We start from the raw sequence: 25,826 nt of genomic DNA on the forward strand, positions 1-25,826 counted from the left end.
ATAGATGCCACCGCAATGAAGACAGTGGCTGGGGGTGCGCTGACAAGAGCAGAGCATCTCCCTCTACCTGCATGAACTTTGCGATCATGCCTTTTATTTTGCTGGCTGAATGGAGTGGGGGGCTTGAGCCATCCCTTCTTCGCAAGGGCCTCCACATCCTTCTGTAATGGGATGCCAGATCTGGATTCTGCTTTGATGGGACGCACTTCCGCCAGTTCCTCTGACCCCGGCAGCTCCCTCTGGGGCTGAGGAATGCCCAAGTAATCAGCTAACTTGGCAATCCTATCATGGAATGCCCTCACCAAAGGTGTGTCCTGCTCCTCCTCATCGGTGTCTTGTTGGTCACCTGTGTTAGAAGGGGCCCGCAGGTGTTAGTTCTGCCACTGAAGGCAGACCAGGCGCTGGGGGTGTAGGCACCGCTGCCGGAATTACCGGAAGCATGGGCAACGGTGGTAGTGGAGGTAAAGGCTGCGCAGGCACCAAGCTAGGGTGACGTTGTGGGAGGCAGCATCTCCTGGATTATGCCCTTGAGGATCTTCCCCATCTTTGGAGACCGCATGAAGGTCAAAAATGTGTCAAAAAAACAAGCTTCACAAGCGGGCTGGGTGCAATCCTGCACAAGCGATGGCTGTGGTAGAGTAAAGGCCTGCTGTCTGCTCCCTACTTGGGAGTACATACTCTCATGGTACCGTGGCTGACCCGTGAATGTCGGGTATGACGTGGTCCACGTGACCAGAGTCCTAGGACCCCAATCTGCCCTGGCCACAGGTTCACACCTTTGCGGTTCACCATGTTGGCAAGCTTCTGTGTTGGGTCCCATTTTGTCTGTGTGCGCCACCATTTTGTCCATGCCTTACACACGTGCCACTGGACAACGTGGGCCTGGGCTCTGCCTGCAGGCCTGGGCTCTGCCCCACCATGCACCCTCAGGCGTGGGGCCTGGTAGGCAATTGGCCCTCAGTCATGTGGCTGGTAGTGATGTCTGCGCTGTGTATAGGTGCCTCCTCCCCCCCCCATTCGCCCTCAGGTGGGTGCCTAGTAGCGGAGCTAAGCCCCTCTGGATGTGTCCTGATATCAGAGCAGTAGGCCCCTCGGTGGTGGAACCGTTAGGGCCCTTAGACCCCCTCAGACATTAAGCCGGTAGCTACAAGAACCACTGTGTCCTTGCTGCCGGTACAAGGGGCCGTCAGACCCCTCAAGTAAGGCTTCCATGGGAAGGAGTCACTCCTGCGGGGTGCTTTTGAGAAGAGTACGCTTATCTTCTTGTTCTTCCTGCGTATGTATTCTTTAATGCTCTCCGGCGGAGTCTGTTAAGGAAGATTGTATGCAGTAACCCTGTGGGAGACTACACCAGTCTCGTCCTCTTGGTATTAGGTAACCCAACTATTGGTATGGGTCTGTACTACACAAGTTGGTAAGAGTGGCTGAACAGCCAGACATCTCTCAAGAGGGGTAAATGTGAGCTGTAGAACCGAAATCCACATATATAAGTATCCAAATAACACTTGCGCTCAAGGTTTTCTAGTAAAATAATTATTTTACTGTCAGTTTAAAATAAACCTGCTTTAAAAAGGGCAATATCCAACAATAAAAATACACTTCATAACAACTTCTCAGATTTCGAATAAGCAATTAGATAGAAATGCTGTCAAAAAACTTCCTACACTTGACTTAAATTGCTAGCACAGTATTGGCATTTATATATTTTTTTATACTTAATAAATTCTGAGGTTGTGGTTGAGGGAAAGGGTTAGGGACTGTCATGATCTCTGCTTCCAAAAGATCAGGACTTGCCCGACTCCCTTGGAAGCAGACCCATAACCCCAGTTCCGAGTGCCAGCCAGTCCCAATTGGGACCTTTTGGACCCTGTCCTGGCGCCAGTGGCACCAGGCTCATAAAGATGCCCAGTCCCAGCGCTGGAAGCGCCGGGCTCATAATGCTTGGGTGGACTTACCTGCAGCAGACCATGCTGCTTACTTACCTGCCAGTTGAACCCCTGATCCTCTTCTGTTTGGGACTACTTTTCCTGTTGGGTGGGGCAGGAGCCACTCCCTAGGTTCAGAACACTGGAACTCCTCTGGAAAGCAGGAACTCTTTTCTTACCTAGGCGTGGCTGTGGAAGGAGACACCTAAGCACTACAGGAGGCTATTTAAACCACACCCGATGGATGAATCTCGCTTTGCGTTATTCTGCATTCTCTGCAGCAGAACGCTCATCGTGTCTTCTGCTTCTGATCCTGGGCCTAAGGGAACAAAGGCTTACCATCCTGGAATCCAGTCTTCAGCAGCACCTGTAAAGACAAAGAAAGAACAGGTTAGCACTACGGTCTTCAGTGGCAGCGCATCTCTTACCTGGTCCATCGGCTGTCACCAACGCCTCGCGCTGCATTCCGGCATCTGAAAGACAAAGGCTTACCTACTCTTCACATGCTCCGGAGGTCTTCGCACTGCATTCCGGCATCTGAAAGACAAAAGCTTACCAGCTCTTCGCACGCTCCGGAGGCCTTCGGCGCTGCATCCCGCATCTGAAAGACAAAAGAAGGTGCGTTTAAAGACATTGGGCAACTTTATTACTCACGTGCCATTACTCCTTCCCACGCCGAATCCAGTGGGTATTCCAGCACCCTTCAGCTTCTCTAAAGCTCCGAACTTGTACCTGCAAGATAAAAGGGACAGTTAGTGTGCATCGTGAAGCAGGCTACAAGCGCTTACTTACGTGCTTCCAGGCGCTTCTATTCCTCACGCGGGTTCGATCCTCAGCTCTCATCAGCCCGCCATCCGCCATAGCCGGAACCCTGCAAAACAAGAGATATCATTACTAAAGACTTTTAAGACATTTGAAGTGCCCAGAACTTACCGTTCGTGCAGTTAACGACGGACAGCAGTCCTCTGAGGTCAAGAGGCCTGCACCCTTATCCAGTGAAGAAACTGGTTACGGCACCCTGCCCCGAGGCAGATGGAGAGCTCGGCGTTCACTTACCTAAGGTGAGGGCGTTAACCTTTGGGGTTCTACAGGAGAAGAGAAAGGGAAGAGGAGAGGAGAGAGGCACCCAATAACCCCAGTTCATTAATCCCATATTTTCTATCTGCAGACATCTTACTCTTCGAGTCAGACATACAGTGCACAGAGGTCCAGCCCAAAGAGCCAACCGTGTGTTACACATCACCTTTGAAGATACGGCATTCACCCAGTCAAGACCGGCGCCCCCGCGGGAATCAGGTGAGCGTTACAGAACGCAAAGCCTACCGCAAAACTGCCACCCAGGCGCTATGGAAACCTCGGATACCGACCATCTAGCCCAGTTACTTGGGGAACTAAGAGCAGAAGTGCATGCAGCCCGTCAGGAAACAAATGCTCTAAGAAGGGAACTGATTATTTCCAAGGAGCGAACAGACGATCTCGCTAGACAATTGCTACAGTCACAAGCCGGACAAACTCCGTTACCCGCATCAGGGGCAAATCTTCCTTCAACATCCTCTACGAACCCAGTGCAGATCCACCTACCTGGGGAATGTACCTCTGGCTCCGCCCGAACGATTTTCTGGTGACCCAAAGAGGTTTGCAGTATTTATTAATCAGTGCCGATTGCACTTCTTATGCCGGCCAGCAGCCTTTCCAACTGATCAAGCTAAGGTAGCTTTCGTGCTTTCGTACCTTAGTGGCAATGCGGCAGACTGGTTAATCAAGATGATCCGGTTCTCCATGATTTTCAAGCTTTTCAGCTCAGTATGGAAAAACTGTTTGCAAGACATTCACAGGGGCAGGCCTTGGACAATGAGCTCCTTTCATTGCGACAGGGTAATCAAGACCTTTTGGCTTATATTGCGTCCTTCAACAGACTGATAGTGGAAACTCGATGGCCTGAGGACAAAAGGATTACGCTGTTTTATAGAGGTCTACGTGGAGAGCTCAAAGATGTGTTAGCCCAAGTAGTGAATCCCCCGCAAGACTGTTCGGACTATATTGACTTAGTCGTTCAAATTGACCACAGACTGCAGAACAGGAAGGCCGATCGTTCCAAGTTTGATGCTCGAGTATTTTCCAAACCACCAACTCCTACCAAAGGAGTAGACTCCGGGGAACCCATGCAAATAGGGGGCCTGAAAGGACCACCAACACAAAAGGAACGGGAAAGGAGAAACAGCTGCAATTATGCCTCTATTGCGGAAACTCGGGGCACTTTCTTCGAGACTGTCCGGTGAAACCAGCCAAGAAGGCAGTAGGAGCTGCAGTTACCAGGGTCACAAACTCTGAGCAGGGAAACGACCTCGCCCGACAAGAATAGAGGTCCTCTTGCCGAGCGTTAAAACCAGTTCCGTGACCTCGCATTTCGTGATACCTATGGTCCTCATTAGCCCTGAACATCCGGATCTATTACATGCGATTGAAGCTTACGTCGACAGCGGTGCCATCGGCAATTATGTGGATCATGAAATGGTTTTGAGGACGAATCTGACTCTTTGTCCAAAGGCTGTAAAGGACGTCATTACTACGGTGGATGGTACGGAGATAGCCTCCGGACCAGTAACGCATACCACCCAAGAAGTGACGCTAGTAAGTCAAGATGGACACCATGAGAAGATCGTGTTCGATGTGATCAAGGCCCCTCAGTTCCAGATTATTCTAGGAATTCCTTGGTTAGAGAAGCACAATCCTCAGATCGATTGGCGAGCAAGAACGGTTCAGTTTCCAGAATGTGTCTACTTGTCACCCTCGACCTGGTGTTGCACTGGCAGCAATTTCCTCGGAGGCTCCCCAGTTACCTCCTGAATACCTAGAATTCCAAGATGTTTTCCGGAAGGATCAGGCTAACTCTCTACCTCCTCATAGGTCTTATGACTGCCAGATAGACCTGATACCTGGATCTACTCCTCCTTGTAGTAGAATTTATGCCCTCACCGAGCCTGAGAATCTTCACCTCCGACAATACCTGGATCAATACCTAGCGAATGGGTTTATTCGTCCTTCCAAGTCCCCTGCTTCCTCAGCTTTGTTCTTCGTTCCAAAAAAAGAAGGGGACCTTAGAACTTGTATAGATTATCGCGCCCTGAACCAGATCACTGTTAAGAATAGATATCCGTTACCTTTGATCCCTGAACTCCTGGACCAAGTCAGAAAAGCATGCATATATACAAAGCTGGATCTTAGAGGAGCCTACCACTTGGTACGAGTAAAAGAGGGCGATGAATGGAAGACAGCCTTCCGCACCAAGTATGGGCTATTTGAATATCAGGTCATGCCCTTCGGACTTTGCAATGCCCCGGCCGCCTTTCAATATTTTATGAACGATGTCCTCAGAGAGCTCATAGATGTGTGTGTCGTTGTTTACATTGACGACATCCTCGTTTATTCTTCATCGGAAACTTAACATCGGAAACACGTGAAAATGGTCCGAGAGATTGCGTCAACACAAACTTTTCGCTAAGTTGGAAAAATGTGTTTTCAACGTGACTGAAGTTGAATTCTTGGGATTCATATTATCACCTAGCGGAGTGCGTATGGATTCAAAGAAGGTCGATGCAATTCTCAAATGGCCATCGCCATCCTCCGTAAAAGGTGTTCAAAGCAGGTTAGGCTTCGCTAACTTTTACCGCAGGTTTATCCCCGAATTCTCTCGAATAGTCCAGCCCATCACCGCCTTGTTAAAGAAAAACAAACGTTTTGAATGGTCTACCGAGGCGGAACAAGCTTTCCAGAATTTGAAGACTAGATTTATCTCTGCACCGATCTTAAAACATCCTCGCCCAGAACTCCCCTACATCGTTGAAACTGATGCTTCGAGCCTTGCCATGGGGGCAGTTCTATCACAAAAGGACCCAGTAACCAATCAGTTGCATCCCGTGGCATTTTGGTCCCGCAAATTCTCGCCTCCTGAAATCAATTACACTATTACTGATAAGGAACTTCTAGCTATCAAGTCCGCCTTTAAGGCTTGGCGGCATTATCTTCTGGGGGCCCGACACACCGTTACTGTGATTACAGATCACCGAAACCTGCAATATTTGAAAACCGCAAAAGCTCAATCCTCTAGGCAACTCCGTTGGGCACTATTCTTTGCCGAGTTTGACTTCATAATTACCTATCGACCTGGTACAAAAAACGGTAAAGCTGATGCCCTTTCTCGGATGGGAGTGGAAGAACATTTGATCAATCCTAAACCTGTACCTATCATTCCCGAACAAAGAATTCTAGGTGTACTCGCCACACAATCCATAGAGGAAGTTAAGGATAAAGCCAGGCTACTGGTAACTCCAGCAGACATACAGAATTGGCATCTGCAGGGAAAGGACTTTACGGTGAAGGACAACCTATTATATTTCCAAGAACGGTTATACCTGCCCAGCACAGATTTACAGAAAAAGGTAATCTCTTGTTATCACGATTCTTTAATGGAAGGACATCCCGGTATGACCAAGACCTCGGAAAAGATCAAGCGCTACTTCTGGTGGCCGTCTTGGAAAAAAGATAGAGACTTTATAATGTCCTGTGGAGTATGCGCCCAAAACAAGAGTCAAAAGGAAAAACCAGCCGGCCTCTTACGCCCTATTGACATCCCGCCTCGCCCTTGGCATACGCTTTCTATGGACTTCATCACCGATCTACCTCCATGCTCCGGATACAATACGATCCTAGTAATCGTGGACCTATTCTCCAAGATGGCGCATTTCATTCCACTCAAAGGCTTACCAACAGCAGAAACTCTGGCACCAGAATTTCTCGAAAACATCGTCCGACTGCACGGTTTTCCTTCAGTTCTAATTTCGGATCGAGGTAGTCAATTTATTTCTCATTTTTGGCGAAGTTGCTGTCGGTCGGCTCAAATTGATGTGAGACTTTCGACCAGCCACCACCCTCAAACCGACGGACAAACCGAGAGGACCAATCAAACTCTGGAACAGTATTTGCGCTGCATGCTACAACAAACTGAAAAAACTTGGAAAGATATGCTTTGGATAGCCGAATATGCCTACAATAACTCTGTCCACTCGGGAACTGGGAAGACCCCGTTTTTTCTTTTATACGGTAGTCACCCTCGAACCTCGGAGTTTGACCCACTCCAAGATCTTGGAACACCAGCAGTAGACCACCTGCATTCTACAATCACCCAAGCCTTTAAGGAAGCCGTTTCTCACCTTCAAAGGGCTAAAGAACAATACAAGAAAGGAGCAGACCAACATCAGAAGGAAGCCCCCCAATATCAAGTAGGAGATCAAGTCTGGTTATCCACCAAATATCTACCTCTAAAAGGACCACGCACATTCAACCCAAGATACCTTGGTCCCTATTCCATCACTACCATAGTAAATCCAGTAGCGGTCAAGTTGGACTTGCCCCCTCACATGAAGATACATCCGGTCTTCCACGTCTCTCTATTAAAACCAGTGCAACCTCAAACCCGACTAACTACATCTCCAAAACCTATTCTAGTTGATGGAGAACTCGAGTTTGAAGTCAAAAGCATCCTGGATTCCAAGATCTCCAAATCTAAACTATTTTACCTGATTGACTGGAAAGGCTACGGTCCCCAAGAAAGATCCTGGGAACCTGCAGAATATGTCCACGCGCCTCATCTAATCAAAATATTTCATCGAACATTTCCTAACAAGCCCAAACCCCCGGAGAAGCCCGGTTTGGGAGGGGTCTTGAGGGGGGGGGGGGTGCTGTCATGATCTCTGCTTCCAAAAGATCAGGACTTGCCCGACTCCCTTGGAAGCAGACCCATAACCCCGGTTCCGAGTGCCAGCCAGTCCCAATTGGGACCTTTTGGACCCTGTCCTGGCGCCAGTGGCACCAGGCTCATAAAGATGCCCAGTCCCAGCGCTGGAAGCGCCGGGCTCATAATGCTTGGGTGGACTTACCTGCAGCAGACCATGCTGCTTACTTACCTGCCAGTTGAACCCCTGATCCTCTTCTGTTTGGGACTACTTTTCCTGTTGGGTGGGGCAGGAGCCACTCCCTAGGTTCAGAACACTGGAACTCTTCTGGAAAGCAGGAACTCTTTTCTTACCTAGGCGTGGCTGTGGAAGGAGACACCTAAGCACTACAGGAGGCTATTTAAACCACACCCGATGGATGAATCTTGCTTTGCGTTATTCTGCATTCTCTGCAGCAGAACGCTCATCGTGTCTTCTGCTTCTGATCCTGGGCCTAAGGGAACAAAGGCTTACCATCCTGGAATCCAGTCTTCAGCAGCACCTGTAAAGACAAAGAAAGAACAGGTTAGCACTACGGTCTTCAGTGGCAGCGCATCTCTTACCTGGTCCATCAGCTGTCACCAACGCCTCGCGCTGCATTCCGGCATCTGAAAGACAAAGGCTTACCTACTCTTCGCATGCTCCGGAGGTCTTCGCACTGCATTCCGGCATCTGAAAGACAAAAGCTTACCAGCTCTTCGCACGCTCCGGAGGCCTTCGGCGCTGCATCCCGCATCTGAAAGACAAAAGAAGGTGCGTTTAAAGACATTGGGCAACTTTATTACTCACGTGCCATTACTCCTTCCCACGCCGAATCCAGTGGGTATTCCAGCACCCTTCAGCTTCTCTAAAGCTCCGAACTTGTACCTGCAAGATAAAAGGGACAGTTAGTGCGCATCGTGAAGCAGGCTACAAGCGCTTCCTTACGTGCTTCCAGGCGCTTCTATTCCTCACGCGGGTTCGATCCTCAGCTCTCATCAGCCCGCCATCCGCCATCGCCGGAACCCTGCAAAACAAGAGATATCATTACTAAAGACTTTTAAGACATTTGAAGTGCCCAGAACTTACCGTTCGTGCAGTTAACGACGGACAGCAGTCCTCTAAGGTCAAGAGGCCTGCACCCTTATCCAGTGAAGAAACTGGTTACGGCACCCTGCCCCGAGGCAGATGGAGAGCTCGGCGTTCACTTACCTAAGGTGAGGGCGTTAACCTTTGGGGTTCTACAGGAGAAGAGAAAGGGAAGAGGAGAGGAGAGAGGCACCCAATAACCCCAGTTCATTAATCCCATATTTTCTATCTGCAGACATCTTACTCTTCGAGTCAGACATACAGTGCACAGAGGTCCAGCCCAAAGAGCCAACCGTGTGTTACACATCACCTTTGAAGATACGGCATTCACCCAGTCAAGACCGGCGCCTCTGCGGGAATCAGGGACAGAACAATGTTAACAGATTCTCAAGAGCATGTGAGCACTTTTCAATCTCCCAATGAAGTCTAGATAAGATCTTTCCCGGCAATACAAGGTAAACTTATGCACCACCTATGAGGGAGTTAGAATTTGTCAATGGGTCATAAAAGTCTGCAGGGAGCCAGGATGGCCAAAGTCAACTTGAACAATGTCTATGGTGCTGAGGCACTTCTTTAGCTAGCACAAAAGTCTTGCACAATGTTACAGGGTTTGCAAGGAATGACTGTTAGGCTTGTGAAGGTCAGAGCTGAGATCAACTCTGCAAAAAGCAACTACTTCAAGTCTCAATTGACATAATGCAAGCTACAGACAAGAGGCAAGGAACAAGTTACTTACCTGTAACTGTTGTTCTCCAGCATGGGTCTGGCATGGATTCACATGCTCATGAATATTCCCCGTCGTCAGGCTGGGAATCCTCGGTAAAGAAAAAACCAGTTTCAGTTTCGTTTCGGATCTGTCTTTCGTAGTAACAACCAATCACTGGTCTCTGCGTCATACTGACCACAGCCAATGACTGCCCTCTACCTAAGCACCGCCTCTGGCAGCCATCTTCAGATTTGGAAGAACGTGAAGTGGCAGTATGACCAAGTGAAGAGCCGCAGAGGGGTAGGCGGGAGGGTTCGCATGTGAATCCATGCCAGACCCATGCTGGAGAACAACAGTTACAGGTAAGTAACTTGTTCCTTCTCCAGCATGGGGTCTGGCATGGATTCACATGCTCATGAATAAAGAATACATAGCAGTACACACATGCACAACCACGGGAGGTGGCAAAGGCTCAACATTAAGCATTACATCAAACTCAACATTAAGCATCTTACCTCCTCACCAGGCTCACCTCAGGCGAACAGGTTGCGCAGCACTGCTTGGCCGACCCTGGACTCCTCCCTGGAATCCCGATCGACGCAGTAGAATTTCGTGAAGGTGTGCGTCGACCTCCACGTAGCAGCCCTGCATATGTCCAGCAGGGGCACACCAGAAAGGAACGCCGTGGTAGCTGCGATCGCTCTGGTGGAATGGGCTCTCGGACGGCCAGGCAGCGGTCGGTTTGCCAACCGATGACAGTACATGATACAGCCGGAGAGCCATCTGGAAATGGAAGCCTTCGAGAGAGCCTTCCCCTGATTGACAGGTCCAAAGTTCACAAAGAGTTGTGACGTCTTCCGAAAACACTTCGTGCAGTCCACGTAGAACTTCAGCGCTCTAGCCACATCCAGCGAGTGCAAAGTCCTCTCAGCCGGCGACGAAGGCGACGGGAAGAACACAGGCAACACCAAGGGTTCGTTGAGATGGAAGTCCGACGGTACCTTGGGCATGAAGGAGGGGTGCGTCCTGAGCACTACCCTCGTGTCGTGAAAAGTCAAGTACGGGGCCTTGCAGGAAAGGGCCTGGATCTCTCCCACTCGTCGTGCGGAGGTGATGGCCACAAGAAACGCTGTTTTCCACGACAGAAACTTCAACGGGGCCGAGTGCAGAGGCTCGAACGGAGGTCCCATGAGCTTGGTCAGCACCACGTTGAGCTCCCACGCCGGGGCCGGCGCCTTCACCGGCGGGAACGATCTGAACAGTCCCTTCATGAACTCTTTCACCAGACGATGAGACCACAGGGACGTCCGGCCCGTGGTTCTGGTGTATCGGGAGATCGCAGCAAGATGAATCTTGATGGACGCGTGTGCCGGTCCAGCTTTGGCCAGCGTCGGCAGGTACGGCAGTACCTGGGGAGCCGTAATCCGTAGAGGGTTAATCTTCTGTGCGTGGCACCAGACAGAGAACCTCTTCCATTTGTGTCCGTAGCATTTAAGAGTCGAGGACGCCCTGGCCTTTGCAAGAACCTCTCTGCAGTCGGCCGGTATGTCGTATCCTCCAAACTCTAGCGCTGCAGGAGCCAGGCTTGCAAGTTCAGCGATTTCGGGTCGTGGTGGAGGATGGCGCCTCCTTCCCTGGAGAGTAGATCCGCGTCCACCGGCAGCTTGATTGCGGGGACGCTGACAAGTCCAGAAGGTCCGGGAACCATATCTGCCTCGGCCACGCAGGTGCGACGAGGATCATCCTGCACCGTGACCTCTTGAGCTGGTTGACGAGCCGGATTAGCAGTGGCAAAGGAGGGAACGCGTAGAGGAACAGGCCCTCCCAGGGGAACGAGAAAGCATCACCCATGCTCCTCGCCTGGGGAAACCTGCTGGCGAACCGCCGGCACTTGGAGTTCGTCGCGGTCGCGAACAGGTCGATCTGGGGTGTGCCCCACCGTCGGAAGAGGCGATCCACTAGATCCTGCCGTAGTTCCCACTCGTGGCACGAGCGCAGCTCCCTGCTGAGTGAGTCGGCGATGGTGTTTTTTATCCCTGCCAGATGAAACGGCACCAGAAACATCCTTTGGGCGACTGCCCAATGCCACAGGTCCTGCGCCTCCTTGGACAGTGCTGGGGACCTGGTTCCGCCCTGTCTCTTGATGTAAAACATGGTGGTGGTGTTGTCGGTGAAGATCCTCACCACCTTGCCCTTGAGGGACGGGAGGAAGGACCCGAGGGCCCAGAACACTGCACGGAGCTCCAGGACGTTGAAATGGAGGGACTTCTCCGTCGGGAGCCAGAGGCCTCTCGCGTGCAGATTTTCGGTGTGCGCTCCCCACCCTTCCAGGGAGGCATCCGTGGTCACTGTCTCCTGGTGGTCTGGGGTCTGGAAGTCCATGCCCGCCGTCAGATGCGCGCGGGTGCCCCACCACCGGACCGCTCGGCGTAAACTCTCGTCGAGTGTGATCTTCTCCTCGAAGCCGCCCGTCGTCTGGATCCAGCGCGCGTCCAGGAACTCCTGCAACGGGCGCATCCGGAGCCTGCACATGGGAATGAGGTAGATGCAGGAAGACATCATTCCGAGGAGGGACTTGATGGACCTCACCTTGGCCGCGTCGGCCACCAACATCCGCTGCACCTTGCCCAGGATGGTCCTGGTCCTCTCCTCCGACGGGGAGGCCAGAAGGGACACTGTGTTGAGCCTCGCTCCCAGAAACAGAGCGTCTTGCGCGGGTACCAGGTGGGATTTGGCGTAGTTCACGGAGAATCCCAGGTCCGTGAGAAGTTGGACGGTCCTTGCCGTGTGAACCACGGCGAGCTCCCTCGTCTTGGCTCGGATGAGCCAGTCGTCCAGGTAGGGGTAGACGTGGACCCCCTCGCGGCGCAGCTGCGCCGCCACCGGTGCGAGGCACTTGGTGAATACCCTGGGTGCCGACCGTAGTCCGAAGGGGAGGGCTTTGAACTGGTAATGACGCCCTTGGACCACAAACCTGAGGAATTTTCGGTGCCCCTTTAGGATGGGAATATGGAAGTAGGCATCCTCCAAATCCAACGACGACAGGAAGTCTCCTTCCTCCAGCTGACCCAGGACGTGCTGGAGGGTGACCATCCGGAACTTCTGCGCCTTGATGAACTTGTTCAGACGTCGCAGGTCCAGGATGGGGTGCCATCCCCCCCGTCTTCTTCTTCACGAGGAAGTATCTCGAGTAAACTCCGGAGCCCCGAAGCCTCTTTGGGACGAGTTCGATGGCGCCCTTCCTGAGCATCGCCTTTACCTCCAGGAGAAGTTGAGTGACGTGAAGTTCTTTCCTGGCCACGGGGGGGACGCGCGGACACCTTCTTTGAAACTCGAGCGCGTGGCCCCGGGCCAAGGCGTCCAGCACCCAACGGTCGGTGGAGATGGACTCCCACACGCTGACGAAGCTCGCCAGCCGGCCTCCCACTGGGGTGCTTCGGTGGGGGCCCGACCCCACGGCCGGTTCAATCCTGCTTCGACGAGGCTTTGCCGCCTTGACCTCCTTGGCGACGACGGCGGGGTCCGCCAGACTTGCCTCGTCCTCTGTAGGCCTCCTGAGACGACGAGCGGGCCGCTTGACGGTAGGTGGAGAAACCGCCGCCGGAACCTTTGGAGGCGCCCTTGCCTCCCCTGCTCCGAAAGGGCGTCCGTCGTTGTTGCAGAACTCCAAGGGCCCGGGCCGTCTCAGTGTCCGCTTTAATGGCCTGAAGGGAATCGTCCACTGTTTTCCCAAACAGGTTGTTCCCATCGAAGGGCATGTCCAGGACTCTGGTCTGAAAGTCTTGACGGAAGTCCGTAGCCTTGAGCCATCCACGCCGCCTAAGGCAAACGCCGTTGCCCAACTGGCGGAACCCAGTGTCGGCGATGTCCGTCGCAACGGTAATGGCGTGGTCCGAAGCCACCTCACCTTCCTGCAGGATCTCCAGGGCCTCTGCCCTCTTGTCGTCCGGCAGGAAGTCCAGCAGGGGAGCCAGTTTGTACCAGAGCTCCCTGTCGTAGCGGGCCACGATAACCAAGGCGTTGGCCGCTTTTATCGTCGTCGCTGCAGACGAGATGACTCTGCGTTCCATAGCGTCCAATTTCTTTCCCTCGCCGTCCGGTGGGGAAGTCGATGTGGAGGCCGCACCCCCCCCCCCCGCTTTCTTCCTGGCCGCCGCGGAGACGACGGAGTCCGGGGTAGGCTGCGCCCGGAGGCACAGGGGGGCCGTGTCCGGGACCCGGTACTTCTTCTCGTACCGGTCTCTTCTAGCTGGCGTCGTGGAAGGGTTCTTGAGGAGGGTGAGGCCCTCATCCCAAATGTCGTCCATCCAATAGAGGCACTGCGAGGACCGTCTTCCTCTTGGCCTCGCGCCGCTGATAAAGGAAACCTTCCTTCTTCTTCTCCTCAGGGCAGAGTTGGAAAAGCTCGGATGCCCTGGTGATCATGGAGTGGAACGATCCAATCTTGTCGGGCGGAGAAGCCCTGGTGGGAGGCGACGACGGTACATCCTCGTCGTCCGTACCCGTCGCTGCCGTGTCAGTCCCCGTATCATCCCCTCGGGTGGACGGGGAGGAGGGCTGGAAGGGGCGCGACGGCTGAAAAGGAGGTGGAGGGTGGATCCTTCTTTTCTTGGTAGGGGGAACACCAGAAGGTCCCGGTTCTGGGTCCCCCGACGGGAGAGGTTCCGTCGGCAACGGTAGTCTCGTCCTTATCTCCGAGCATAAGGACTGTATAGCCAACAAAATGGCCGCCGAGTTGTCTCGCGGCGCTGGCAGAGGGGAATCCGACGGGCGATCAGGGGCCCCGTCGGTACCCTCGACGATGTCGTCGTCACCTGCGTCGGGATCCATCCCGACGGGCCGGTCTTCTTCCACGCCGAGGCCGTGGCTTAAGACCTCGACCAGCTCCTCCTCCGAGGTTGAAGCCGAATCTACGACGACGCCCTGCCCCCCCTTTTTCTTCCCCTCGGGGGATTTCACGGGGGTCCTATCGATGGGCACAAAAGAGGACTCCCTCCGAGGTGGCAGGGAGACTCTGAGCACCGAGGTCGCCACCACTGGTGTAGCCTCCACAGGCTGAGCCAGGGCCGCCGCGACAGTTTCGATAGAGGGCTTGGCCGGATGGATTAAGGCCTTCACCACCTTAGGTGCGCTCACCGCCTTATCCTTGAGGGGGGGGGGGGGGACACTGCCTCGCTCCCCCTCCGCCTTCGAGCTCGACCGGGGCCTCTCCAGGAGCTTCGCCGGGTGCTCGGCCTTCCTCTTACCCGACCCAGAGCGTTGGCTCGTGGTTGATGGTGCCGGGGAGGGTGCGCCCTCCCTGGCGCCCGTAGAGCCCGACCGTTCGGCGCTCCCGGTGCCAGCGGACTCGCGGTGCTTGGCCTTATGTTGGACCCCCGTCGCCGGGGCGTCCTCAAAGGTCTTAGAAGACCGCTCGGATTTCTTCCTCTTCTTCTCGCCCGACGGGCTCTTCCCTTCTAGCCAGTTGGCGAGACGTTGATGGCGGTCCTTCATGGTCCCCTCCGACATGTTGCCGCAAAATGCACAGTCCTTCTCCACGTGCGTCTTGTCCTCATGTAGGCAGTAAAGACAAAAAGAGTGTTCGTCCTCCTTGAAGACGTTCTGCAGCTGGCATCCAGGGCAGACCCTGAACAGCTTTCCGGGCGTCGAGCTTCCCTTCTCCTGGGCCATGACCGGGCCTGAGAAACTTCTGGAGTCCTCCAAAAGCGTAGCTCAACGAAATCTTCACCCTTGAGGGGCGCAGACGAATCCGACACGGGTCCCCGTTGATCGGATGGAGAGTCGGTGGAGCTTGAGGCTCTTTTGACCGAAAAAACGAAGTTTTTGAGAAAAAACATGAAAAAAATAGCACTAACGCTCGAGAGCAATAGCACGAGGATCCCAACACATGAACGTGCGGTAAAAATCTGAAGATGGCTGCCAGAGGCGGGGCTTAGGTAGAGGGCAGTCATTGGCTGTGGTCAGTATGACGCAGAGATCAGTGATTGGTTATTACTACGAAAGACATCAGAAACGAAACTGATACTGTTTTTTTCTTTACCGAGGATTCCCAGCCCGACGACAGACAAGAGGCAAGTACGCCTTAATCAGCACAGTACCTTCGGTTTGAAGAAGAGGATCCAGCTGGGGTTGCAGTTTTGCAGATCCTGGGTTTCTGGGCCTCAGTCGTGCGGACAAGAGTGAGAACACCTGCACTGCAGTTCAAAGGTCAGCGGCGGCCACAGGTTCTTCAGTTCAGCGGCATGTCGCGGTTTCAGCTACCGGCAAATAGCACCACAGCGGAGGTTGGCCACTTGATGGGCTTCCTTGCTTCTGGAGTCCAGCACTCTGGTGAGGCGACTCAGGCTTGGGTCGTCCTGCTTCGGGAGGGTCCTCAGGATCTTCCTGGAGCTCTGGTCCGGCTTAAAGACTATGAACTAGACGATGGATTTCTCGACCCCTGGTACTCTGTCCCAGCAGCGGAAAGGTTCTCCAGCAAAGTTTGTCTTGGGGTTATAGTTAGTCCCTCTAACCCAAGGGAAGAAGTCGTCCTCTTTGGTGCTGCTCTAGTCGATTCGGAAAAGCAGTTTCAGCAAAGCAGCAGGGCTTCACTGGGCAGTTCAACGATCCATAAGGATGCAGCAAGCTTCTCTTCACGATTCCTGTGTCGGATGTTTCGTTCAGTGGTTGACTGCCTTCAGTCCAAGAAACCTCACCTTTTATGCAGGTTTCTCCCATTCATGCACAGCCTAGCTGTCACTCAAACAGCTAGGTGGCTGTTCTGCAAGGACAGCCAGCCAGCCAGCCAATCAGCACTAAGTGCATTCAGGTAACCAAGGAGACTAAGGACAGGGAGTGTCGGGCACCTCTCTCGCTTCCTGCCCTGCCAGACACTGGAGCCAGAGGCAGGTTTCAGTACTGAAGCAAGCCAAAGGCAAAATGAACAAAAGGGTTAAACCTGGTTGGCATGCAGAGTAAAACCCAAGACCGATCTCACAAGCAAGAAATGGCGAAAAAAGGGTACAGGGGCCATTTTGACAATGTTCACCCATCGGTGCTACACTGCAGCTGAGGGTTCAGCCTGTGGTAGAAATGCACAATGGTAGGAAAATTACACCACTGCCACCAGCCATTTAAAGTCGTGAGGGTAACGAACATTTTTACACGTGTAAGTACGAAAAAAAGGGGCTACTAAGTAACCTCCAAGCACTCCACGTATGATGGTGTGTGGTGAACCGACATAGGAAAAAGGTAAGTTAAGTCAATTTCACTTTACTACTCTTGGGAACAGTAGTTAACCCAAGAGAAGGTATTTAAACCTTATGTGAAATCCAAAGGACTTCTCTGTGACACTGCACTGAGCGTGCTGTGCGTCACAATGCAAAAAGCAGATGCCTATGGAGTTGTCAGACTCCAAAAACAAGGAAAAACAGAGTCCAAATCAGATCAAAATACGAGAGAGAAAAAGGTATCACTCACTCCAGGATAAAAATGAAAAGTCCTAAAGTCCAGCAAAAGAGCTGGGGTTCTCTAATGTTGAAGGGAATTCGTACAGAAATGAGAATTCTCCGTAACAGAGTCCTGGTGAACAACTCTCTCAAACTGATCCAGCCTGTTTGAGGGATCGGGGTGTGAGCGTCGCACGCTGAGCAGCCTTCCTATCCATGGTCTTCCCTGGGGCACCGAATGCAAAGTATGTGCGGATCCGATGTGGGAAAGGACCCGTCGCACGACAGGCACCTGCTGAAGCCAGCCTTGGTCAACATGCACAAGGGACAGACTAGGGCACCGATGGACGGTGTTCCCAAATACCTGAAAATTAGCAAACAAAAGATTAGGGAAAGCGAATGGAAACACGAGGCTTAAGGCCTCACCCAAGAGTGCTAGTGAAAGCAGTCTGTCTCAGTCAACACGGAAAAGAGGATAGAGGTGTGGCACCTGTGGGCAGGGTTAGGGGAGTGCATGCTTCCAGGGCTGCACCCCCCGTGCACGTATACATTTAAACTCACTCTCTACCTCCAACTCACTCAGGGTCAGTCGTTTTTCTAAGAAACAAGCTGGGGGTAGATCTCTGTCTTCGGCTGGGGCCTCCCTCTGGAACAGCCTTCCTGCCACTCTAAAACTTGAGGCAAACCATCTCCGGTTCCGGAAGCACCTCAAGACCTTCCTCTATTCTTCTGCCTTCGCTCCCCCTCTCCCCTGCTGATCTGTTCTCTCTTGGCACCATGCACCTGGCCAGGTACCTGCTCATCCTGCCACCCTCCCGCACTGCCTCCGGTCCACCCCTTGCAATGGGGTCTGTATCTGTACCCATACATCCCCTTTTTCTTCCTGTACTTATCAGACCTACCCTGTCTGCTGCCTTAAACCTAGCACTTGCCAATTGCTGGCTGCATTACCACTGTTTGTTGCCTTTATTATTTATCTGTTTCTCCTCTGCTTCGCACTTTCCACCTCTCCCCCCTTCCATGCATTTTTCCCCTCACCCCTCTCCCATGCACTTGCGTGTTCCCAATGTCACTGGGCCTAGTTAAGATCGCGGTTTTGTTCTCCCCTGTTCCCCTCCCTTGCCTCTGAAACACTTGTGTACGAGCGCGATAGAAATAAAATATCAATCAAAAAAGGGAAAGTGTTATTTTTCTGGTGACAAAAGGTTGTGTTCCCGTCCCTAGCAAGGGACGCCCATACAGGATAGAGGAAAAAGGACGGGACGTTGGAATAGGACTCTGTTGGACTGAAGGTTGTGTATGGGAGAAGACACAGATTTTGGCCAGATATTCACGCCTAGCTGCTCTTCCAATTTCTTGAAGTCTATTAAGCCAAAGTAAACTGTTACATCCTGTTTTGGCGGTTGTATGCCATGGGAGACGTAGAATGCATGCCCATGTACTTGCTAACAATGAAAATATGTTTTGCTTTACAAAGAATTAAATCAATTAATTGAACTTATGCTTTCATCTTACCAAGTGCACTTGTAGCATCTTCAAAAAGGGATGGTCGAGGGTCACCTAGTGAACTGCAAAACAAAATATGAAAACATGGTTTTGATCACAAATCTGATTTAGAGGGAATTATGAACCAAGCAACTGGTTTGAAAATCACGTTTGTACATCTTGATTAGGTTTCCAACGATTAAGGTTGCACTATGCTTGTCTTAATCCTGCTAATTTGACAGGTAGCAAATTATGCACAGGCAGGGACTACAACAAACAAAACAGCCATGGGGAAAACAGATGAAAAAATTAAAACCTGGACAATTTTAGAAACAGGGAAAAACTTGCATCAATGTGCTGAAATGAATTCATGTGATTTAGCAGGGCAAGGCGGCAAGAGATTTAAAAAGTATACTTCTATGCAACGCAGCATGGGTGTTGTCAATGTAAACTTAAACTCCCAGTTTCAAGGGTTCTCCCATGCATTGAGCCCAGACCAAGGGTGACTTTTAACCTAGGCTTACATGTTTGCCTAAAGCTTTGTTAGGACATTTTTTCTAAAGTCAAACTAAAGGCTTCATAAAACCATATCTGAGGCAGTACAAAATCCAGTCATATATACTCCTTTATGTGCCAGTAAGCTTATCAATAGTACCAGTAGACAGTCTCCTGGTATGGAGGTCTCTGGAAATCCGTGCCTCCGGGGATGTTGGAGCGCACACCCCCACAACATTATCGCTTGACGGAACGCCTCGTCGAGCACAATCCTGTCACACCTGGATCCAACAGGAGTCCAGGAATTCTTGGAGGTCACATCCGCAACCTGCAGAGGCAGACCAGGTAGATGCAGGACGACATGCCAAGCAGCGACTTGATGGTCCTCACCGTGGGGATCTTCAGTGCTAACAGCCGTTGCACTTTGCACAAAACGCCTGCTATCCTCTCCTCTGACAGACGCCAGGCAGAACACGGTTGAGCCTGGACCCCAGGAACAGCATGTTCTGCAATTGTATCAAGCAGGATTTTGCATGGTTCACCGAGGACCCCAGATCAGTCAGGAACCAGACTGTCCTCTCCACGTGACCAACTGCGATGTCCTTTGCCTTAGCTCAGATGAGCCAGTCGTTGAGGTAAGGGTAAACATGAATTCCCTGCAGTCGCCGATGGGCCGCCACCGGATCCAGGCACTTCGCAAAGACTCTGGGTACCAATTTCAGTCCAGAGGGGAGAGCCTTGAACTGGTATTGCTTCCCTTGTACGACGAAGCGCAGGAACTTGCAATGTTTTACGTGAATTGGGCTGTGGAAGTACACGCCCTCTAGTAGATGCAACGACAACAGAAAGTCTCCCATCTCCAGTCGGCTGAGCACGTGCTGCAACGTGACCATCCTTAATTTCTGGGACTTGATAAACTTGTTGAGTCATCGTATATTGAGGATGGGCCTCTTCTTACAGAAAGTATTGAGTAAACTCCGGAGCCGCTTCAGAACCAGCTCCATCACCCCTTTTCTTAACATGACCCATTACCTCCAACAGCACCTGAGGGAAGTGTTGTTCCTGCCGGGCCACCAGTGGTATTCCCAGACACTTCACTGATACTCCAAATTGTGTCCATGGGTGAGAGCGTCAAGCACCCATCGATCGGTGGAGATGTTTTCCAACACACTAAGTTCGCCAGCCGGCCTCCCCCCATCGTGTAGATGTGGGGGCCCAGACGTCCTGCCCTGTTTGTAAGCCGGCATACCGCCCTGGGAACCTGGACGACGGCAGCCATCTCCGAAGGCCTTGGAACTCCCCCGTAGGGTTCTTGGTTCGTGGAAAGGGACGATCCACTGCCGAAATTCTTCGAAGACGTCCCTGACGTCGCTCTCGAGGGACGAAAGGACGGATGGTGCTGTTGCAGCGTGCCTAGGGCACTGGCCATCTTCGTGTCAGCTTTGATGGCTTGAAGAGGTTCATCGACTACCTTGCTGAAAAGATTGTCTGTCAAACGGCATGTCCGGGACCCTCGTCTGGACCTCTTGCCTGAAGTTGATGGCCTTCAGCCAGCCACGATGACGGAGGCAAAAACTGTCACATCTGGCGGAACCCTGTGTACACAATGTCCAGGGCCCTGGTGATGGCGTGGTCCGACGCCACCTCACCTTCCTAAAGGATCTCCATTGCCTCTACCCGCTTGCCCTCGGGGAGAAAAAACAGGATCTGAGCCATCTTATACCATAGCTCCCGGTCGTACCTGGCCAAGATCGCTAAGGCATTGGCCGCCTTGACCGTCGCCGCTAATTAGATGACTTTCCGTCCCATGGCGTCCAATTTCTTCCCCTCGCCGTCCAGGGGAACATAGGTTGAGGACAACGGATTGGACGACTTCTTTCCGCAGCCGAGACCACCGAGTCCAGCGATGGTTGTGACCGTAGACACCATATTTCTTCTCCAGCCGGTCCCTCTTTGCCGGTGCTGAGGAGGGGTTCTTCAAAAGTGCCAGCCCCTCATCCCAGACGTCGCCCAGGAGCGGTAGCGACAGAATGGTCTTCCTTTTTGCCTACTGTGGTTGGTACAGAAGAACAAGTTACTTCTTAACTTGCAACGTTCTTTCGATGGGATGTTCCTCCGACGTATTCCTTATCTTAGATAGGCTCCCATAGCAGTATTCTGTTATTGGAGGTGGGAGTACTGACTTCATGCTTCCTTTTATTGATGAATAGAGTGCAATACTGCCCTTCCAAACCTAGTCTCTTGACTGGAGGAGGAATCCAAGTTGTAAAATCGTGTAAAGGTATGGACGGACAACCATCTGGCAGCCGCACATATGTCTTTAACCGGCACTCCTCTTTTGAGGGCCGATGAAGCTGCAATACCTCTGGTCGAATGAGCCCTAAGATTTTGAGGGGGCTCTTTTCCTGCCAGTTTATAACATTCCAAAATGGCTAGAATGATCCATCTGGAAATGGTCTTAGTTATCGGTAACCCCAGCTTGTGACCTGCATAGCTTACAAACAGCTGGTCTGCTTGTCTTATCCTCGCCAGTCTACTGATGTAAAAACTTAAAGCCCTTCTAGAGTCCAGCCTGTGTAACCTCTCTTCCTCTTTTCCCGGATGAGGAGGAGGATAGAAAGATGGCAGGGTAATCTTCTGAGTGATATGGAATTCAGAAACCACCTTTGGGAGGAAATTAGGCTTCACTTGCAGGACAACTTTGTCTTTGTGAAAGATTGTATGAGGGGGTTTACAAGAAAGAGCTTGTAACTCGCTCACCCTTCTAGCAAATGTAAGTGCTGTTAATAAAACAGTTTTAAGGGTAAGAAATCTTAACGAACAAGAATGGAGTGGTTCGAAAGGTGTGCCCATCAGGAAAGTTAGGACTAAGTTTAAATCCCATAGGGGAACTTGGAATGGTCTTGGGGGATAAATGTTAGTTAACCCCTTTAGAAACTGTATTACCAAGGGTAACTTGAAATAGGATGGTTCTTCCGCAGTGCGCTTAAAGATGGATAGCGCTGCGAGATAGCCCTTAATGGTGCCAACTTGAAGGCCTGAATTCTCCAAATAGAGTAGGAAGGACAAAGCCATTGGTGTACCACATGAAAAGGGGTCGATATTCTTTTCTCTACACCAGCTGCAAAATCTGTTCCAACGGCAGCGGTATAAAGACTTTGTTGCTGGCCTCCTTGCCGAAAGCAACACCTCCATAACATCATCAGGGAGGTCCCAATCCTTGTACCTCAGCCTTTCAGAAGCCAAGCGTGAAGGTTGAGGGTTTTGATGTCTGGATGGAGAACCTGACCTCCCTTCTGTGAGAGTAGATTCCCTCTGAGTGGAAGTCGAATTGGAGGGCAGATGGACAAGTCTAGAAGGTCTGGGTACCACGTTCTCCTGGCCCAATACGGGGCAATTAGGATCATGGTTTCCCGGAATCTTCTCAACCTCCTGATCATTTGAGGAATGCCAGGGACCGGTGGGAACGCGTACAGAAGCGGAAACTCCCAGTCCACTATGAACGCGTCTCCCAGAGCTCCTCTCGGGGGAAATTCCCTTGAACAGAACAGATCGCACTTCCTGTTGACACTGGTGGCGAACAGATCCACCTGAGGGGTTCCCCAAAGGGCGAAGATCTCTTGAAGGACTTCCTGAGCTAGTTCCCACTCGTGGGAGACTCTGCTCTGCCTGCTCAGAGCGTCCGCTGTCAAGTTCTTCTCTCCGGCTAGGTGAACTGCCGATAGAGAGATCCCTTCTTGGATTGCCGAAAACCAGAGCTGCATCGCCTCTCTGCACAGGGGTAGTGATCCTACGCCTCCTCTTTTGTTGAGGTAATGCATGGCCACTGTGTTGTCCGTCATTATCAGGACATTCTTCCCTTGTACAGCTGGCAGGAACGCCTTCAGCGCAAGTCTGATGGCCCTCAGCTCTAACAGGTTGATATGTAGTCTGGACTCCGATGGAGACCAACGACCGCTGATGGTCAAGTCGTTGGCGTGGGCTCCCCACCCCGTGAGTGAGGCATCCGTGACTACTGTTATCTCCGGCCAGGGTTGCCAAAACTGTTCTCCTTTCAGAATGTTCTCCTGACAGGCCCACCACTGAAGGTCTCGAGCCACCCTGTCGGGAACCAGAAGAAGATCTGTCATTCTTCCTGAGAATTGTGACCACTGAGTCCTCAGTGCCCACTGGAGGGATCTCATTCTCAGGCGAGCCTCTGGCACTAAGAAAATGCAGGATGCCATGAGGCCTAGCAACCTCAAAAAGTCGAAGGCTGGGAGACGTTGGGCATTTTGGAACTTGGTAACCATCTGTAGAATATCTTGAGCCCTCACCTCTGGTGGCGAGGCTTTTCCCAGGGAAGTGTCCAGGATCGCTACGATGAACTGGAGTGTCTGCGATGGTATCATTTGTGACTTCTTTAAATTGAGGGAGAAGCCCAGTCTGTGAAGGGAGTGGCAAACGTGATTTAGCTGGATCTGAGCTTGTTCCGAAGCTACAGCCCTGATCAACCAATCGTCCAGGTAGGGGTAGACGTGAATCCCTTCCCTCCTTAGACTTGCAGCCACTACAGACATTAACTTGAAGACCCTCGGGGCGGAGGTCAGCCCAAATGGCAGCACTCGAAATTGATGAGAGTTGCCAATTGCGAACCTCAGGTATTTCCTGTGTTTGAGCTGGATAGGCACATGGAAATAAGCGTCCTGAAGGTCCAGAGATACCAACCAGTCCTGGAACTGAAGGGCCTGAAGGATCTGAGAAAGAGTTACCATCTTGAATTTGTCTTTCCTGAGGAATTTGTTCAATTCTTGCAAGTCCAAGATGGGTTTCAGTCCTCCGTCTTTCTTTGGAATGAGAAAGAAAGGGGAGTACCAGCTCTTGTTCCTCTCCGCTACAGGTACCGGTTCTATGGCACCTTTGTCTAGCAGGTCTAAAATTTCCTGCAAGAGGAGCGGATCTGGAGCTTTCTGAGAGCTGATCCCCAGTGGATGACTGAGGTATGCGTAGGAGAGGCAGGCAGTAACCTTGGGCAACTGTTTCCAATGCCCAAGCATCTGACTTGATAGCCTGCCATTCCGCCAGATGTTGAGTAAACCTGCCTCCTACAGGTGTCTTGTGAGGGAAGTCCTCAGAGTGGTTTTGGGGCGGCTGATGCAGATGTTGATGGTAAAGAGGCACCTGCTCTTGCTGCGGCTTTTGAAGATCTACCCCGTCCACCTCGGGTAGTTCTTCTTTGTCCCCTTTGAGCCGGTCATCCTCTACCTCTTCCGAATGCAGAGTAGAAGCGAAAGGACTTGCCCTTCGCAGAGGTTCCTGTGGGACGAAAAGGTGTCTGACGGATTGCAGCGCCTAGGGATTTTGCTGCTGCCTTTGATGTTTGCAGTTTTTCTAAACGGTCATCCGCCTTTTTCCCAAACAAAGACGTGCCATCGAATGGCATGTTCAAGAGCCTGGCTTGCACATCTGGGGCAAAACGAGACTTTCTCAACCAAGCGAATCTCCTGGTTGTTGTACTTGCCGCCATTGCTCTGCTGATACTGTCAGCCGAATCAATGCCTGTCTGGAGGGATTCGCACATAGCGTCTTTACCGTCCTGTATGATATTTAGGAACGCCTCCCTTTCTTCTCCCTCCGGGATGCAGTCAGCCGCTGTAGAAGCACACTCCCAAAGTGTATGGCTGAATCTAGCAAGGGTGCAAGTAGCATTAACAGATTTTAACGCCATGCTACATGCCGAAAAAAACTTTCTTTGCCATAGCATCACATTTCTTATCGTCCCTGTCCTGTGGAACGGTAGGGTAAGCAGTCTTGACATCAGTAGAAGATGCTGCCTGTACCACCAGACTTTCTGGGGATGGGTGTTTTGACAAAAACTCTGGGTCTGCAGAAGATACCCTGTATTTAGTAGATAGTTTTTTATTTACTGCCGGGACGACATCTGGGGTTTCCCAGTTCGTCATGATTTTCCTCTGAAGAGCTTTATGAAAGGCACTACAGGATCCTCCTGTGGACCTTTATCAAGAATATCCGTGAGGTCATCTTGTTGGAAAGCCTGTGAAGGTGTTGACCACCCCATAAATTCTGTGATCCTGGCCATTAAGGCTCTATAGGGGGTTTCAGCATGCTCCCCCGGTCTGGCCTAGCGAACTCCACCTCACGGGAAGTGTCTAACCCACTTGCCTCATGTAAGGAATCATGGAGATCCTTTAACCTGTGTTCTTCTGAGGATAACTCCTCTTGAACTGGGGTTGCAGGTCCCTGCAACTCAAATGTGTCTTCTTGTTCAGATAGTTCTCCCTCTTCCATAATTGTAGACATAGTTCTCAATTGTTCTGAACTCACAAAGGGTGTGAAACCCATCACCAAGGCAGAGGGTGCCAAACTTGTTGTAATTGGCCTCGAAAACGTTGATGTAGTCGGCGCCGAACGCTTCGGGTGTGGCGTCGAAAACAAAGGCGGAGGCCTCGAGGTCCTCGATAGAATTGGGATTCTGCTCGAGGAAGTCGACAATCTCGACGCCATCGAGGACCTGGGGATAGCCACTGGGTGCGTCGCAACCGTGACTTTCCTTGGCGTCGACGCCGGTGTCGAAGATGGCGTCGAGTCGACAGACCCGTGTGTCAAAGGTCCCTTCGACAACGGCGTCGAAGACACCGACGTCGGCGGAACCTTCGAAGAAGGTTGAGGTCATAGCTTTACTCGAGGGTTCGTGACGCGCTCGAGAAGCTTCCTTCGCCGGGTACTGCGACTCGCAGCGTTTTTGACCTTCGGGTCTTTCGACCAGAGCATCGCTCTCGGCAGTCTTCGAGGGGGTCGAGGCCGCTTTCTCGAAGACGCTCATCATATATTTGCCAAATTCCTCCCATTCAGCCCGGAAACTATGTTTCGTGGGGCAAGGGATTCTCTTAGGAGAAACAGAGGAAGAGGAGGACGGAGAAGGGGATCTTCGACGTCTCCTCTTCGAGTG

General features: G+C 51.9%; 1 protein-coding gene across 2 annotated transcripts in view; it reads right to left on the reverse strand.

The window, feature by feature from the left end:
* Nucleotides 1-25,826, reverse strand: part of RAD23B (RAD23 homolog B, nucleotide excision repair protein) — a 452,986-nt gene that overhangs the window by 196,169 nt on the left and 230,991 nt on the right. For both annotated transcript variants that reach the window (XM_069630819.1, XM_069630820.1), the window contains exon 5: nt 18,413-18,465. In XM_069630819.1, the coding sequence (XP_069486920.1) occupies nt 18,413-18,465 (53 nt within the window). The remainder of the gene's footprint in view (nt 1-18,412; nt 18,466-25,826) is intronic.

This window comes from Ambystoma mexicanum, chromosome 6q, assembly GCF_040938575.1.
Source record: "Ambystoma mexicanum isolate Mex_15411 chromosome 6q, UKY_AmexF1_1, whole genome shotgun sequence".
In the NCBI taxonomy this organism is placed as follows: Eukaryota; Metazoa; Chordata; class Amphibia; order Caudata; family Ambystomatidae; genus Ambystoma; species Ambystoma mexicanum.